This window comes from Cricetulus griseus, chromosome 2, assembly GCF_003668045.3.
Source record: "Cricetulus griseus strain 17A/GY chromosome 2, alternate assembly CriGri-PICRH-1.0, whole genome shotgun sequence".
Classification (NCBI taxonomy): domain Eukaryota; kingdom Metazoa; phylum Chordata; class Mammalia; order Rodentia; family Cricetidae; genus Cricetulus; species Cricetulus griseus.
This window is the reverse complement of record NC_048595.1, coordinates 8,650,889-8,666,260: the sequence shown is the minus strand read 5'-3', so window position 1 is coordinate 8,666,260 and position 15,372 is coordinate 8,650,889. Positions and strand designations below refer to the sequence as shown.

The 15,372-nt window shown below is 49.7% G+C and overlaps 1 protein-coding gene across 1 annotated transcript in view; it reads right to left on the bottom strand.

The window, feature by feature from the left end:
• LOC100762705 (tumor necrosis factor receptor superfamily member 8) overlaps positions 1-15,372 on the bottom strand; it is a 50,659-nt gene that overhangs the window by 13,989 nt on the left and 21,298 nt on the right. Inside the window, exons 4-10 of the mRNA XM_027398143.2 lie at positions 13,506-13,655; positions 10,329-10,419; positions 9,834-10,000; positions 8,863-8,953; positions 8,400-8,497; positions 2,521-2,619; positions 2,337-2,390 (exon numbers count right to left, since the gene is read on the bottom strand). Of these exons, the coding sequence (XP_027253944.1) occupies positions 2,337-2,390; positions 2,521-2,619; positions 8,400-8,497; positions 8,863-8,953; positions 9,834-10,000; positions 10,329-10,419; positions 13,506-13,655 (750 nt within the window). The remainder of the gene's footprint in view (positions 1-2,336; positions 2,391-2,520; positions 2,620-8,399; positions 8,498-8,862; positions 8,954-9,833; positions 10,001-10,328; positions 10,420-13,505; positions 13,656-15,372) is intronic.

The window sequence follows — 15,372 nt, the reverse complement described above, 5'->3', positions numbered from 1 at the left end:
AGAAGAAGAAGAAGAAGAAGAAGAAGAAGACAACGACACATAAGCAAACACACATATAATCTGGCCTGAGCACTCATTGGTGGTAACGGAACAGGATAATTTCTCTGATTCCAGTGGTCTTACTGCAGTGCCCTGATTATTATGAAACACACAGGGAGGAATTCAAGGGTGAATGGAGCCTGGTAAGATACTCCCAAAACTCTTTTGGAAAAGGTAAGTTTTCCATACTGTGTTTACAACTTTCTGAGAATCTGAAATTCTATCAGAGCAAAAGAATTTTTCTTCAGCCTCCACCCTTCCTGTGATAACAGCAGGTTGGGACTGGAGAGATGGCTCTATGGTTAAGCACACAACTCCTTAGCCAGGCATTGTGGCACATGCCTTTAGTCCTAGCTCAGGAGGCAGAGGCAAGTGGATTTCTGCAAGTTCAAGGACACCCTGGTCTACACAGTGAGTTCCAGGATCGCCAGGGCTACATAGAGAAAGTTCCTCAAAAGAAAAAAAAAAAAACACAACAAAAAAGAGCACATACTGTTCTTCAAGAGAACTCTAGCTCAATTCCTACACCCATGTCAAGTGGTTCACAACCACACTTAACTCCTATAGGCAACTCCGTGCGTGCGCGTGTACACACACACACACATACACACACACACACACACACACACACACACACACACACACACACACACACACACACGCCTGCCCCCATGGACACATTATTAAGAACAATTTCAAAAAGATAGTCAAGGTATTCAGGTGTATATTAAAATGAGGACTGAGGGGAAGGACTGAAGGCTGGGATGTAGCTCCGTTGGAGCACAAGAGAGTTAGAAGTTCAAGGCCATCCTCAGCTACATAGCAAGTTTGAGGTCAGCCTGAGCTACAAGAGACCCTGTCAAGATTAATTAATTAGAGATAGAATAAAAAGACGGGCTGGCTGCCATGGTACACCCTGGGGGTGTCACAGCTGAGGAGAGGTGCTCCTGGCATCTGGTAGGCTGCTAAACATCTTTCAACACCCAGCCCAGGCTCTCTGCAGCAAACGACTCTCCTCTGACACGTGTCAGCAGTGCTAAGAATGAGACACCCTGTTCATGGAAACCCCAGTGACAATAACAGCAAATTTCTACCCTGTTGTCAGCTCTCAAGTGGCCTTTGCCCGATGACCTCATCTTCCTGTGCCTCACGCCGTTCATCTGGGGGATGAAGACAGCGGTGGTGGGTGCTGAAAAGGCCACCCCAGGAGTAAAGTGTGATGGTGTCTGTCCTCTGCAGAGGTACTGAGGGCACTTGCTGTAATGTTGGGCTAATACAGATGACGGGTGACAGGCAACTGATTGCACCTGTTCGGACCACAGGTTCCTGCTCTTAGTCCTCCGCTAAGGGAATGACAGTCCCCCTGCAGAGGAGAGGTGAGAGGGGCTGGAACAACCCACTGCTCCAGGACAGACCCTCGCTGCCCAGGCCATGCCCACCCTGCTCAGACCCACCCACCCTACTCAGACCCACCCTGCTCAGGCCATGACCACCCTGCTCAGGCCACACCCACCCTGCTCAGACCCACCCTGCCCAGGCCATTCCCACCCTGCCCAGGCCAAGTCCACCCTGCCCAGGCCATGCCCACCCTGCCCAGGCCATCCATACCCTGCTCAGGCCATGCCCATCCTGCTCAGACCCACCCTGCCCAGGCCACGCCCACCCTGCTCAGGCCATGTCCACCCTGTCCTGACCATCCATACCCTGCTCAGGCCCACCCACCCTAGGCCATGCCCAACCTTGCCTAGGATATGGTCACCTGGTCCCTGTGTGCTCACCCTGATTTAAACCTTCTCTCATTTCAGTCCTTGAAACCCAGACATCAAGGGACCCACTGGAAGCCAGAGGTCCAGAACCAGGCTCAGACACAATCATTGACCCCAGACTCACTCAGTTACCTGTAAGCCCAGCTTCTTCAGGTGTTTTTTTGTTTTGTTTTTTTAATCTTTTTTTTTTTCTGTCTTTCTTGTTATAACAAAACTGTTCTCACGAATGTTTGGAGAGAAAAAAAAAATTAACTGACGGCAATGGAAACTCTAATACTAGAGAAATGTCAAGAAAGCAAACACTGGTTTCAATAAGCCCTGCCTGGCAGCTCATGGAAAGAAGCTTGAAACCATCAAAATACAAAAACCCCCTCCGCTGGGGAGCTCTTTGGAGGTACGAGCGCGTACTTAAGAAACATCTCCAACTCAAAACCCCCTTGGTGGACAGTGTTTTGGTGTGAGTCTACCCAGCCCCAGCCTATGATGGTCACCCACCTGTCCAGGCTGCCCTTTGCACTACCAGATACTCACCCACCTGCTCCATCTTCGGCTGGAAGGTCTGGGCTAGGTTTTCCAGGTGGAGCTCTGCAAAGATACCAGGAGTGGAGCTTTAGTGGGGTGAGCAGCAGGTTAGGGACAGGCAGGGCAGGACCTAGGCAAGGCCAACATAAAGCAGCCACCTCCCTAGGGGACCCCAAGACACATGCACACTTACTCTGCTGGATCCGCCTCCTGCAGGCCTTCCAGTAACACAGGAAGAAGGTGCTGGAGCCAAGCAGCAGAATCACCATGGCCACCCAGAAGAGCATGGGCCCTGAAACACAGTGCCGTCCTGTACTGTGTGGACAGTTAGGCCATTTGGGACAGCCCTAGGCACAGCCTACTTCCTCCTCCTCCAGGGACATGGGTCCCACTAAGATGAGTAGTTCTGGACCTTCCCCAGGCTGGACCATTCCTCAGGCTGGACCATCTGATTGAGCCCTCACCGGCCTGCCCCTCCCCCTGTCACCTGGCTCCAGGAAGCTGGTCAGCTAACTCAGAAAGTGAGAAAAACAAGCCATCTAGAGGGTGATACATTAAGGCATCAAGGAATCAATCAGAACAATTCCAGCATGGTTGGTGCCCGCCTGTAATCCCAGCAGTAGGGATGTAGGGGACAGTGTAAGCCTCGCCTGATAGAAGCTGGCTACAGGTGTGCCTGACTACGGGGCGTGGTCAAGGTGAGGTCAGGATGATGCGAGATAGGGTTTTAAGAGACTGCAAGGCACATGGGAGCCCCTTCTCTCTGGCCTGCCTGCCTTGCTGCCCCTGGCATGCTCTGGCTTGCGTTTGGCTGGTGTTTTTCTAATAAAGGATATTTTTATCCCAAGCTCCTTTATTTCTTAATATCTGGCGCCCACCAGAAATCCACAACCCATTCAGGCTTATTGTGAGCCCTCTGGGCCCAGCCCAGAAACTGCGTGACCCAAGAGGGCCCTAGGATACCGCTGCACTCCAGGTCTCTGCACTGCTTCGACCCAAAACCCTAGAAGCTTGCACCTTGACCCGCTGCTACCGAAGTTCCTGGGAACACAGTAAGTTAAACCTTCTAGGCCTGTGGCCTCTCCCGCACCCAAAGCGCTCGGGTCGGGCCCTCCACCCGGCTGGGAGAGTTTTAAATTTCCCACAAGCCTCCCTGCGGTTTTTACTGCTTTAGGCAGCAAATACCACAGCCGCTTTCAGCCGCAGGCTCTCATTTAGATCTAACTGCGTGTGCACGCCTGCGGCCCGGAGTCGAGAGCCGCACAGCTAGGCCCATTTTGCATTTTGTCCTGCCACACCAAACTGGGACAGTTTTTTTTGTTACTGCGGGCCTCCAAAGCCAAAGGAGCACTACCGCCCTGAACACCTGCGCCACCTGCTGGTCAAAGTGGTTACTGCATCTGGAGTGGAAGCATTCATCTAGCTGAAAACCTCCTACCGCATCTGGAGTAGACGCTGACTGGTAAATATGGCCAAATATTTATCGTTCTCCTCAATTGGTAACATTTTCACTTCTTATTATGTCTCCACAAAAGTGGAACAGTTTTTCAAATATTATAACATAAAGCATGTCACCAGTATGCCACACAATCCTACAGGACAAGCAGTGGTTGAGAAATCCAATAGAACACTAAAGGAGATGCTCCATAGACAGGCTGGGAAGACTAAACCCCCCAAACATAGGTTGCATAATGCTTTATTGACCCTAAACTTTCTTAATGCCAATGGCAAAGGACAAACAGCTACAGAAAGACACTGGACTATGGAAAAAACTGCTGAATTGAATCAACCAGTATATTTCAAAGATGTACTAACCTCGGTATGGAAGCCTGGACAAGTATTATGTTGGGGTAGAGGTTTTGCATTGGTTTCCACAAGAGAAGAAAAACTGTGGATACCATCAAAGTTGATCAAGATTCAAATTGAAAAAGACAAACCTCTCGACAAGGACAAGTGACAGGTATTTTACTGAGGTATATCTCATAAACTGAATAGAAACCTCCCAAAGGAAAGGGAAGTGTTTTGCTTCTATCTTCACAGGAAAACTCATCTCCAGAAGTCCAAGAACACTACATGGGTAGATACTTAAGGAGAGAAGGTAGCTATAACCATCAAACAAAAGGAACGGGCCATACAGTAAACTTTACAGCTGTCTCTCAAATAACTCTATTTCTCTTTATTTCCTAGTCCCTATTCAAGTAAATTAATGCTGGATTTAGAGTTGGATTTGACTTTCCTCCCCTAGAATACAAGCACATTGTTTAATTAAACTTTAGAGTTTCTGTATTATATCAAGAAGCCAATTGATGTAATACAGAACGAGAGAGGAATTTGGGGACTGTCTTTGTCTTTCTTGGCTCTTTCCTTCAAGGTGTACACCATCTCACTATCATTATTTTTCCATGGTTGCCTTTTCTAGCATACATACACAAGCAAACATTTCTCTGCTAACTGTTTATATTTGAGTCCCATACAGCCAATGAACACCCGCCTGACAGCAATCCCTGGACGCTCCGGAAAAGGAATTGGGACAAACCTCCTAGACTGCACTGGATCCAACTTACTCCATTTCAACTGACACTCCGACTAGAGCTTCAGGTACTGACTTCAATCAAGTTGAGGATTTCAACCTAGATCTTCAGTCAAGCAAATTCCATCTAACATGGACTGGATATAATCCATTAGAGACTTTCCCTGTACTAGCATTTTCTTCCCACAGGACCCCACGAGGCTACCATTGTCCCATTTCAGCAGGAAGTAACTTGGAGGATGCTATGCCCCTGTCCCCCACTATTGTCTATTAGGGTAGTGTAAGCCTAGTTAGGGATAACTTACTATTTTTATGGTTGGGATTGGAAGGAGGTGCTCAGGCTTGGACACCTCTTTTCAGATGACTTTAGGGTTTAGCCGGAATAGACGTAGTTAGGATGTATAATAGCAGATTATTGCATCTTATTGTATTTCACCTTTATGATTGTTAATTTTGGATACTTTACATTGTTAAGTTTTAATCCTCTTTTAGACTAAAAGGGGAATTGTAGGGGACAGTGTAAGCCATGTCTGCTAGAAGCTGACTACAGGTGTGCCTGAACACGCCTGTCAGGGCCTGGTCAAGGTGAGGTCAGGATGATGCATGATAGGGTTTTAAAGGGCTGCAAGGCACATGGGAGCCCCTTCTCTCTGGCCTGCCTGCCTTGCTGCCCCTGGCACGCTCTGGTTTGCATTTGGCTGGTGTTTTTCTAATAAAGGATATCTTTATCTCAAGCTCCTTTTATTTCTTAATATAGGGAGGCAGAGGTATGTGGATCTCTGTGAGTATGAGGCTAGCCTGGTCTACAGAGATAGTTCCAGGCCAGTCAAGGCTACAAAGTGTGACCCCATATCAAAATAAAATAAAGCGAAGTGGTGGTGGTACGTGCCTTTAGTCCCAGCACTTGGGAGGCAGAGACTAGAGGATCTCTGTTAGTTCAAGTCCAACCTGGTCTACAAAGTGAGTTCTAGGACAGCCAGAGCTGTTACACAGAGAAATCCTGTCTTGAACCCCCCCACATACACATAGATAGTTAGATAGATAGATAGATAGATAGATAGATAGATAGATAGAATTAAAAACTAAACAAAAAAAGAGCCAGACTAAAGAAGGAGTTGAACTCCAGGAGGCTGAGGGCCATGGCTAGTTGGGATAGGGAGGGTGAAGTCTGGTTAGAAAAACTCTGAGACCATCAGCTCTTGAGGGCAGGCTCAGCACGCACTCTCTCCATTAAAACAAAGGAGAGAGCTTCTGGGATGGCTCAGAGCACTCACTGCAAACCTGATAACACGAGTTCAATATCTAGAACCCACGTAAAGGAGGAAGGAGAAAACCCCACAAAAGTTGCTCTCTAACTTCCACACATACACCATGCACAGGCATGCACACTCAAACATCACACACATGAACGAATTTTTTTTTCAAAGCCAAAGGAGGGAAACCGAAGCTTGTCTAAAGTCACCTAGAGAGTCACCACCCACCACCCAGGCCAGGCCAGGTGGCTTCAGTATCCCACATCCTTTTTACACACACACGCACGCACGCACGCACCCACCCCCCCACACACACACAATGAGCGCTCAATAACAAGGATCTAACACAGAACCTAATGCATACAAGGCAAGTGCTCTACAACTGAACCTAGCCTAGCCCACACCTGTGCCCTTACACAGCCTACTCTGGTGATCTTAATTACGCAATGGCTAATTGGGTACAGGTCTCGGGTGTTACTGCTCAAGTATCCTTTGTTTGATATTGGGCCAAGATCCAGGGTAGCCTGAAACTTTCTGTGCAGCCAAGGATGGTCAAGATCTCAGGATTTCCTAACTCACCTGCTCAGAGCTGGGTTGCAGGTGTGTACTACCACACTGGCCCTATGTGACTCTGGGAATGGAGCCCAGGCCCTCTGGCATGCTAGGCAAGCACTCTGCCTACTACTGAGCCACAGCACCAACCCTCAAAGACTTTTCTAGGGTGCCCTGAGAACCGTTAACTTGAGAACTATCGCCACCTGGTGTCCCTAACAAGTACTGCTAGTCCTAAAGCCAATTCCCTGATGTTCACCTCATTAGCATGAACAGTAACTGCCTCTCCCCAGCTCCCGTAGTATGAAGACCACACGTGTGTTACATGCTGACAACCCTGGGTTCCTGCTCGCTTTTCATTTTACATCTGAGGAAACTGAGGAAGAAAGGAATTAAGCTCCTAGCCATTCAGTAACTCATTCAGTAACTTCTTTTTTAATAGGGCTTCATGTGGCCCACACTGGCCTTGAACTGACTACATGCCTGCCTCTGTCCCCTGAGTGCTGGTGTGTGCCTGTGTTAGGTCGGGTGTGTAGAGCCAGTTCTCTCCTTCCGCCTCTCCATAATTTCTGGGGATCAAACTCAGGTCCTTAGATTACATCCTTGGGCAGGGCAGAGGGCAAGTGAGCCATCGCACTGGCCCAATCTAGAATTTCTCCTTCCTCTACCTCTCAGTATTGGGATTACAGACACACACTGCATGCTCAGTCAGTCAGCACTGGATTACAGACACACACTGCATGCTCAGTCAGCACTGGATTACAGACACACACTGCATGCTCAGTCAGTCAGCACTGGATTACAGACACACACTGCATGCTCAGTCAGTCAGCACTGGATTACAGACACACACTGCATGCTCAGTCAGTCAGCACTGGATTACAGACACACACTGAACACTCAGTCAGTCAGCACTGGATTACAGACACACACTGCATGCTCAGTCAGTCAGCACTGGATTACAGACACACACTGCATACTCAGTCAGTCAGCACTGGATTACAGACACACACTGCATACTCAGTCAGTCAGCACTGGATTACAGACACACACTGCACGCTCAGTCAGTCAGCACTGGATTATAGACACACACTGCATGCTCAGCACTGGATTACAGACACACACTGCATGCTCAGTCAGCACTGGATTACAGACACACACACACTGCCATGCTCAGTCAGCACTGGATTACAGACACACACACTGCCATGCTCAGTCAGCACTGGATTACAGACACACACTGCATGCTCAGCACTGGAATACAGACACACACACTGCCATGCTCAGTCAGCACTGGATTACAGACACACACTGCCATGCTCAGTCAGCACTGGATTACAGACACACACTGCATGCTCAGTCAGCACTGGATTACAGACACACACTGCATGCTCAGTCAGCACTGGATTATAGACACACACTGCCATGCTCAGCAGTGGATTACAGTACTAAGCCCCGTGTATACCCTGCTAGGGATCCAACCCAAGGTCTTGTGCATTCGAGATAAATCCTCAGCAACTAAGTCACACCTCCAGCCTAGCAACTATATTTTGGGTAATTATAGGTCTTCACGATGATGTCATGAAAAAAGTCCTGTCCCATTAGGAAGGGACAGAGCCCCAGCCTCAGTCCTAGAATCCAGAAAACTGGAACAACCTCTTTCCACATTGCACCTGAGGCCACAGCCCTGGGAGGAAACCCCTCCATCTCTTGTTTTGGACAATGAGCAGTCCCTACCTGGATCCAGAAATGGTGTTCCTGTGGACAAGGGAGAGGTGGGCTGCATCCTGCTGCTGGTCTGCACATCTACCAGGAGGCTCAGGGTGGAGGCGGTACTGTACCAAAGGAAACCCAAGACAGGAGTGACAATCACAATTGCCATGCACGGGGCGGGGGGGGGGGGGGTCGTCTGTCTAATGGAGGATGATTCTTTCTCTAGAGAGGTAAAGAGAGCCAGGGAACCCAGAACATCTGCAGTCTTGTCAGGCATTGTGGGGGCAGGGATTCAGCTTCTAGACCTCCTGGCTTTACAATCCTGTCATCATAGAGACAGACACAGTCACATTCCACCCACCCCCAACCCCACCAAGATCTACAGGTCTGATGCCCCTGCACCTCCATCCAGCCCAGACTACCCTGGGCATCACCTGAACACACAAGGGGCCATTCCATCCCGCCTACAGGAGGGGTTTGGAGTCACCTGGCAGGCTCCTCACTGTTTCCTGAGGTGCTGAAGTCAGGAAGAGTCCCTGGAGATGGCAGTTTCAAGTTCATATTCATCTCTGCCTTATCTATAGGGATGATTACATATTAGAATCAATACCATAGACTTTGAATCCCCAGGAAGACTTGACCATCATGCAGTGTGGGGCAGTGGGAGGCAGTGGGAGGTAGTGACTGGTGGTCCTCCATAACACAGAATTCCTGGCTACAGCAAAGACCATCAGGATTGTGTTCTAAAAGATCAAATTAGAGAGGCTGTGGTTGCATGGGAATGGTACCCAGCAGCTTCCTAAGGGTCAGCACGATGATCAGCAGGTAAAAATGCTCCCTGTCAACCATGAGGACCTAAACTGGATTCCTGGGACCCACATGGTGGAAGGAGAGAACTGACTCCCACAAGTCATCCTCTGACTTCCAGACGCACACGTAGGCACACGCATCACACACACACACACGCACGCACGCACGCACGCACGCACGCACGCACGCACGCACGCACACACACACGCGTGCGCGCGTGTGTGTTACTCAATAGTCACCTGGAGCCCCAAGGTGGAAACATCTCCAACCTCTAAAAGCGGCTTGAATGAGCCAAGTGTGGTGAATCTGTATGGAACAGGCTGCTCATTTTCACAGAGGGGTGAAACAGCAGTGGGGTCCTCCACCATGGGAGCCACGAGGAGGACATTTAGAGGCCACAGGCAGAGACCACCTGTTCTGTGACAAGCACTGAGTACAGGACAGGGACACCCAGCACCTGTCCCAGACCCCGGCATGCAGGACACTCATGCATTCTGGGAATGAAGTAGGCCTTGCAGAACCTCTGGCCCTTAAGCCTCAGGCTCAGGGGCTGTGTCCTAGAGATGTTCCTCAGTCCCCACAGCCACCAGGTCTCTTCACCAGAGAGCAGCACCATGGGTGACTGCCACAGCTTCAAGTCAACAGTACCTGGGTCTGGACTGGGCTCCCTTGCCTGGGAAGAGGGAAACTCTGGGACCTTCAACAGCTCAGTAGCATCTTCCTGCACAAGGCCGGTGCTCCCTGTCGTTGTCAAGCTCCTCATACTGTCAGTGGCTGAGGTCTTCAAAGTAGGTGTGGCCTGAGGAGTGGCATGGCTGGAGAAGAAGCCAGGCAGAAGTCTGATGAGTCTACAAGGTCTGGGCTTGGGGGTTAGTGTCTGCGGATAAAAGCTCCTGCCTCAGCCCTGCTATGAGCTCCTGAGGGCAAGAGCTGTGTTCCCTAGGCCTTCTTGGTCTCTTGTGTACACCAGGCAGGGCTGGACACACACAGCAGGGTCTCCAATGACTGGTGAGCTTGGCGGTGGATCACCCTGGGGTCCTGCCAGCCTGGTCTGACCCCATCCATGTACCCTATATGTCCCTGAGACAGAATGGCCCATCCACAGGTCACCTGGAAGGGGAGAGAAATGAGGCCAGGAGTCACCTAGTAAGTGTCTTGCAGTCATCTGGATTGGAGCAATCAGGGCCAGGTCCTGAGGAAGGCAGTTCACAGACGGTGTCCTTCTCTGCTGTGCCTGAAATGGGGACAGCAATGACCTCAGAACAGACATGGAGGAACCCAGAGTCCCCAGGAACAGAACCTGTCACCACCAAGCCAAGTCATGAATGACAGTGACCATCCAGAGACAGTGGCTTTCCCAGCATCTGTTCACTCCAGAGCGAGGACAATCTATCCCTCCATTTGGGTTGGTCAGGGGGCTGACCTATGGTTGCCGGTTACTTACCAGTTCACAGACAAAACAACACAGATATACATGAGAGGTGAGAAAAGGCAAAGTCCCTGGCTTTGGTCATACCCGAAGCCACTCAGCACTATTCTCCACATACGCGCACGCACACACACACACACACACACACACACACACACACACACACACACACACGCACGTGTGTGTGCCCGCACACCATCAGGTACCCCTGGACCTGCCCTTCACCTCTACCATACCCTTACTATGCCCGGCAGTCAAGTGACCATAACACAGTCCTCACGGGGCTGCCATTTACATAAACAACAATGTGTGAACGAGTCTGCCACACTAAGTAATAAACAGCAAGCCTCAACAAAGAGGATGTCCTTTTCCACACCTCAGCTCCCATCTCATCTCTCAGAAAAAGACCCACATGGGTCAGAAGATGCCCCAATGGCTTCTGGCTTCCATGGAGGTGACCACAGCAAGGTCAGCAGTTTGACGAAGTTAACAAAGCTCAGAGGCGCCCAGTCATGGCTGGAAAGGACGTTCTCTGTTCTTGGGCTACTCGACTGCCACCTCTGGGAGGTCAACTCCCCAGTTACAGAACGGGAGTGATGGAGTCTGCCTTGCAAACACTCAATCCTTGTGGAGAAAGTCTATGATATGATAGCTCTGAGGGGATGGTTAGCCGTGCGCGTCACAGAAACAAAAGTCACTTTCTCCTTTCACAGCCGGAAAGCCCCAATCGACCAGACCAGCCTTCTGAGAGAGTCCACAGGGCCTCAGAGCTGAAAAGGGTCAGGTGGCCATGGCAGACCCGCTGACAGGATGTGCTGTGGGTCACTACACCAGCATTAGTTTTCTGGAAACAGCATTTAAAATGGTGGAAAGAGAGCCAACGCTGGTGGCACACAGCTTTAATCCCAACACTTGAGAGGCACAGAAGGGCAATTCTGTGAGTTCCAGGCCAGCCTGGTCTACAGAGTGAGTTTCAAGCCAGTCAAGAGCTGCATAGTGAGGCCCTGTCTCAATAGAGGGTTGAGGATGGATCTTGAGAGATATCTTAGTAGTTAAGAGCACTGGCTGCTCTTCCAGGAGATGGAGTTCACAACCTTCTACAACTCCAGTTCCAAGGAATCCAATACCCTCTTCTTGCCTCTTTGGGTACTAGGCATGCATGTGGTACACAGACATACATGCAGGCAAAATACTCATATATAGTATATGTCTGTAATCCAGCAGACAGGAGTGTGAGGAAACAAGATCACAAGTTCAAATCCAACCTGGGCAACAGAGCAACTCTATCTCAAAAGATAAATAAAAAATTCATTTTAATAATGCATTAATTTGGGCTAGGAGTATTGCTAAGTGATATAATACTTGCCTGACCTGTCCGCAATAACACACACAAGCTGGACATAGTGGCTCACCCCTGTAATGCCTGCACTTGAGAGGATGAGGCAGGGGGATTGCTGTGATTTTGAAGCCAGCCTCAATACATAGTGACTTACAAGATATCCTGGGATACAAAATAAGATCTGTCTCAAAAATTCATAACCTAACAGCATAATGAGCTATGTCAGTCAGTATAAATATAACAAGATACATCACATTCTCATTTACATGCTAGGTCTTTGAAACCCCCTGGAACATCTCAACCTAGAACAGGCACTTTTTTTTTTCCAAGACAGGGTTTCTTTGAATAGCCTTGGCTGTAGCTCTGTAGACCAGGCTGGCCTCCAACTCACAGAGATCCACCTGCCTCTGCCTCCAGAGTGTTGGAACTAAAGGAGTGTGCCATCATCTGGCTCCACCAGCCACATTTTAAGCATTCCTTGGCCAAGTGTGAGCAACGGCAGAACCTCAAAGACAGGCCTCTGTCGCCCCCATGTGGCAGTCTCAGGAACAACCCTCAGGCAGCCTGACTGGCTAAGCAGAACCTGTTTTTCAAAAAGAGGAGTTTTTGTGTGGAGAAAGCTCCAGAAGGTTACATCTCCTCATCACATGAGTAGGGAGAAAGAGCAGAGGGACCGGCCCCACCCACAGGTACCAAGCATTGCTAAAGCCCAGCCTGAGGCCCACCTGAGCGCTGTCCCTCAGCCACCCTGCTCTGCTTGCAGACAGTGGGATCAGTGTCCCTTAGCAGACAGCATTCCCTGATGCAGGCAGCTGGGCAGAGCCCACAAAGCTAGAAATGCCAAGGAGACGGGTGACTGTAAAAGGTCCCCACAGGGCCTGCAATTCCCAGCCCTTACCATCAGTTTGCCCCATCTGCATGTTGTGGTGTTGTAGTGGTACCCTTTTGGCTGACCCCACCCCCTTCTAAAGAGCACATCATCACCCCACTTTTTGAGAACAGAGTCTCACTACATAGCCTAGGCTGGCCCCCTAAACAGCACTTCTAATGGCAACCAGAGAGGATCCATGATTCTTATTCCTTCAGTGACCTTGAGCCCCTCCTTTGTATCATCAGGAAATTAGTAGCCTCAGGTCACAAGGTAAGTTGGAAAAAGAAATTTTCTCAGCCTTGAATCCGGTGTCCAATGTCTCGGTACCTCTCCCACCCAATGCCCTATTCTGAGGCACGGAAGCCAGCTCTGATTAGTCAGGGACCTCCCAGGTCAGACATTTGAGGCTTCCTACTGTTTGTGTGACACCAGAGAACCTTCCCCAACCCCAAGCTTCAGGCTTGGGCTTCAGCCAGCTGAGTACCTCTGATGGGACACAGATGTGAGCAGCAAAAGGCCCAGCCAGGTGCGAGGCACATCACAGTGCTTGGAGAGAAGCTTCGGCCTGTCTGACCTACTGTGAGGGGAGGGGGCCCCACGGTGGAGGGGGGGCACCAGAGGGCCTGTGGCAGGTTGGGCAGCAGCTGCAACTGGGCTAGAGAAGGAGAAGGGGACACTCACCTGGGACCTTGACGACCTCGCCTCCAGAACAGCGGGAGTGTAGAGAACAGCGGGCACAAGAATTGACACCTGGCGTTTTGCAGTAAGTGCCAGGTTGACACTCACAGACTCGAGAAGAGTTCATGGAACATGGAGCCTTCTCCACAAGACCTGAGAGACACAGAGAGGGTGATGGAAGGGAAGAGGGAAGCCAAGGGTGGGATCCAGGGAACACAGGAACAGTCCAGGGTGAAGGTAAGATGCCACATGGACCTCTGTACCTCTCCTTGGATCTCCTAACACATGTGAATTCAGATCTCCAGCACCCATGTGAAAAACTGAACTAGCAGGACCCCATATGTCTGTTGCAGAAACAGGAGGAGTCCTGGGGCTGCCCAGCCTGTGTAGGTGAATCAGTAGCCTCCAGAGAGTCTCTCTCAAAAACTAAGTTGGAGAGGGATTGAGGAAGACAGCTGGCGTCAGCTTCTGGCCACACATACAGCATGCATGTATACAAAAATAAATAATGTCCCAGGACATGGAGGGAACTGAACTACATGTCGCTGTGTGACAAGCTATTCTCGAAAGGCTTTACATTGTGATTCCATGGGCCTCCTGCAAAAAATGATGCTTTGCAGGGCAGTGGTGGCACACACTTTTTTAATCCCAGCAGAGGCAAAGGCAGAGGCAGGCAGATCTCTGCGAGTTTGAGGCCAGCTCAGTCTACAAAGTAAGTTCCAGACAGCCAGGACTATTACACAGAGAAACCCTGTCTTGGAAAAAAAAAAAGAAAGAAAGATGAGGTTCTGACTCTAGAGGCAGGAGGGCAATCAGTGGTTGCAGGGTGTGGAGGATGGAAGGATAAACTCCAGAAGCACGAGGAGTTTTAGAAAACACACTGTATGTTCTGGGTGCAGGCATACACTGTCCATTGCCAAAACCCACAGTATGGGCACCCCAGCTGAATCAGGGTGAGGGATGGACTTGGTAACACCATGTCCATAGTATAGGAAAAAGTCCCCTCTGAGGGAGATGGCTGAGTGGGTGAACCGCTTGCTATGTAAGCATAGGACTTGAGTTTCATCTGTGGATCCCATGTTTTAGGAAACGGGAAGGAAAGGCGGTGCTGGAGAGACGGTTCAGTGGCTAAGAGCACTGCTTGCCTAACATGCTCAAAGCCCTGCATGCCGTTCCCAGCCCCGAATGAACCAGGCACACCGTGCACACCTGTGATCCCAGAACTCAGGACACGGAGGCAGAAACACACACACACACACACACACACACACACACACACACACACCTAGAAAAAAAATATAATCTTACCAAAAAGAACTTTGTGTGCAATAAACAAATTACATTTTTAAAAAGACACTGAAAACTTTTTTAAAATGATTATTAGGTTTCAAGAAAATCTCAACACATCTTCCAACCTAACCACGCCCCCAAACCCACACAAAATCAAAAGAAAACACCATACTCCATCACTAAGCACAAGCGATTAACCTAAGAAGAACCTGTTTCGAGACTTTCCTGGAAGCATCATGGTCTTCGGAAAGGATGAAGGACTTGGGAAATGGCGGCTCATGACGCCAGGTCACCAGCCCAGACTTTGCCTCTACCATGTACCACGTTTCACAACACCAGGAAGGCCCTTCACCTCATGAATCCTCAGATTCATCTCTACAGAAACGAGCTAAGAAAAGTGTCCTCCCTGGAGCCATTGTGGAGACGTGAGTCTTCCCTCCAGGGAGCCCGCTAGGTCTCTCTGAAAAGTATGGATGCAAAAGGTGACTGCCTATATCAAATCCAGAAAGGTAAACTGAGGCAGCAGCGGATCAAATCCTGAGACGTCCTACCTCTCAGATTTCCCTATAACACACATTTC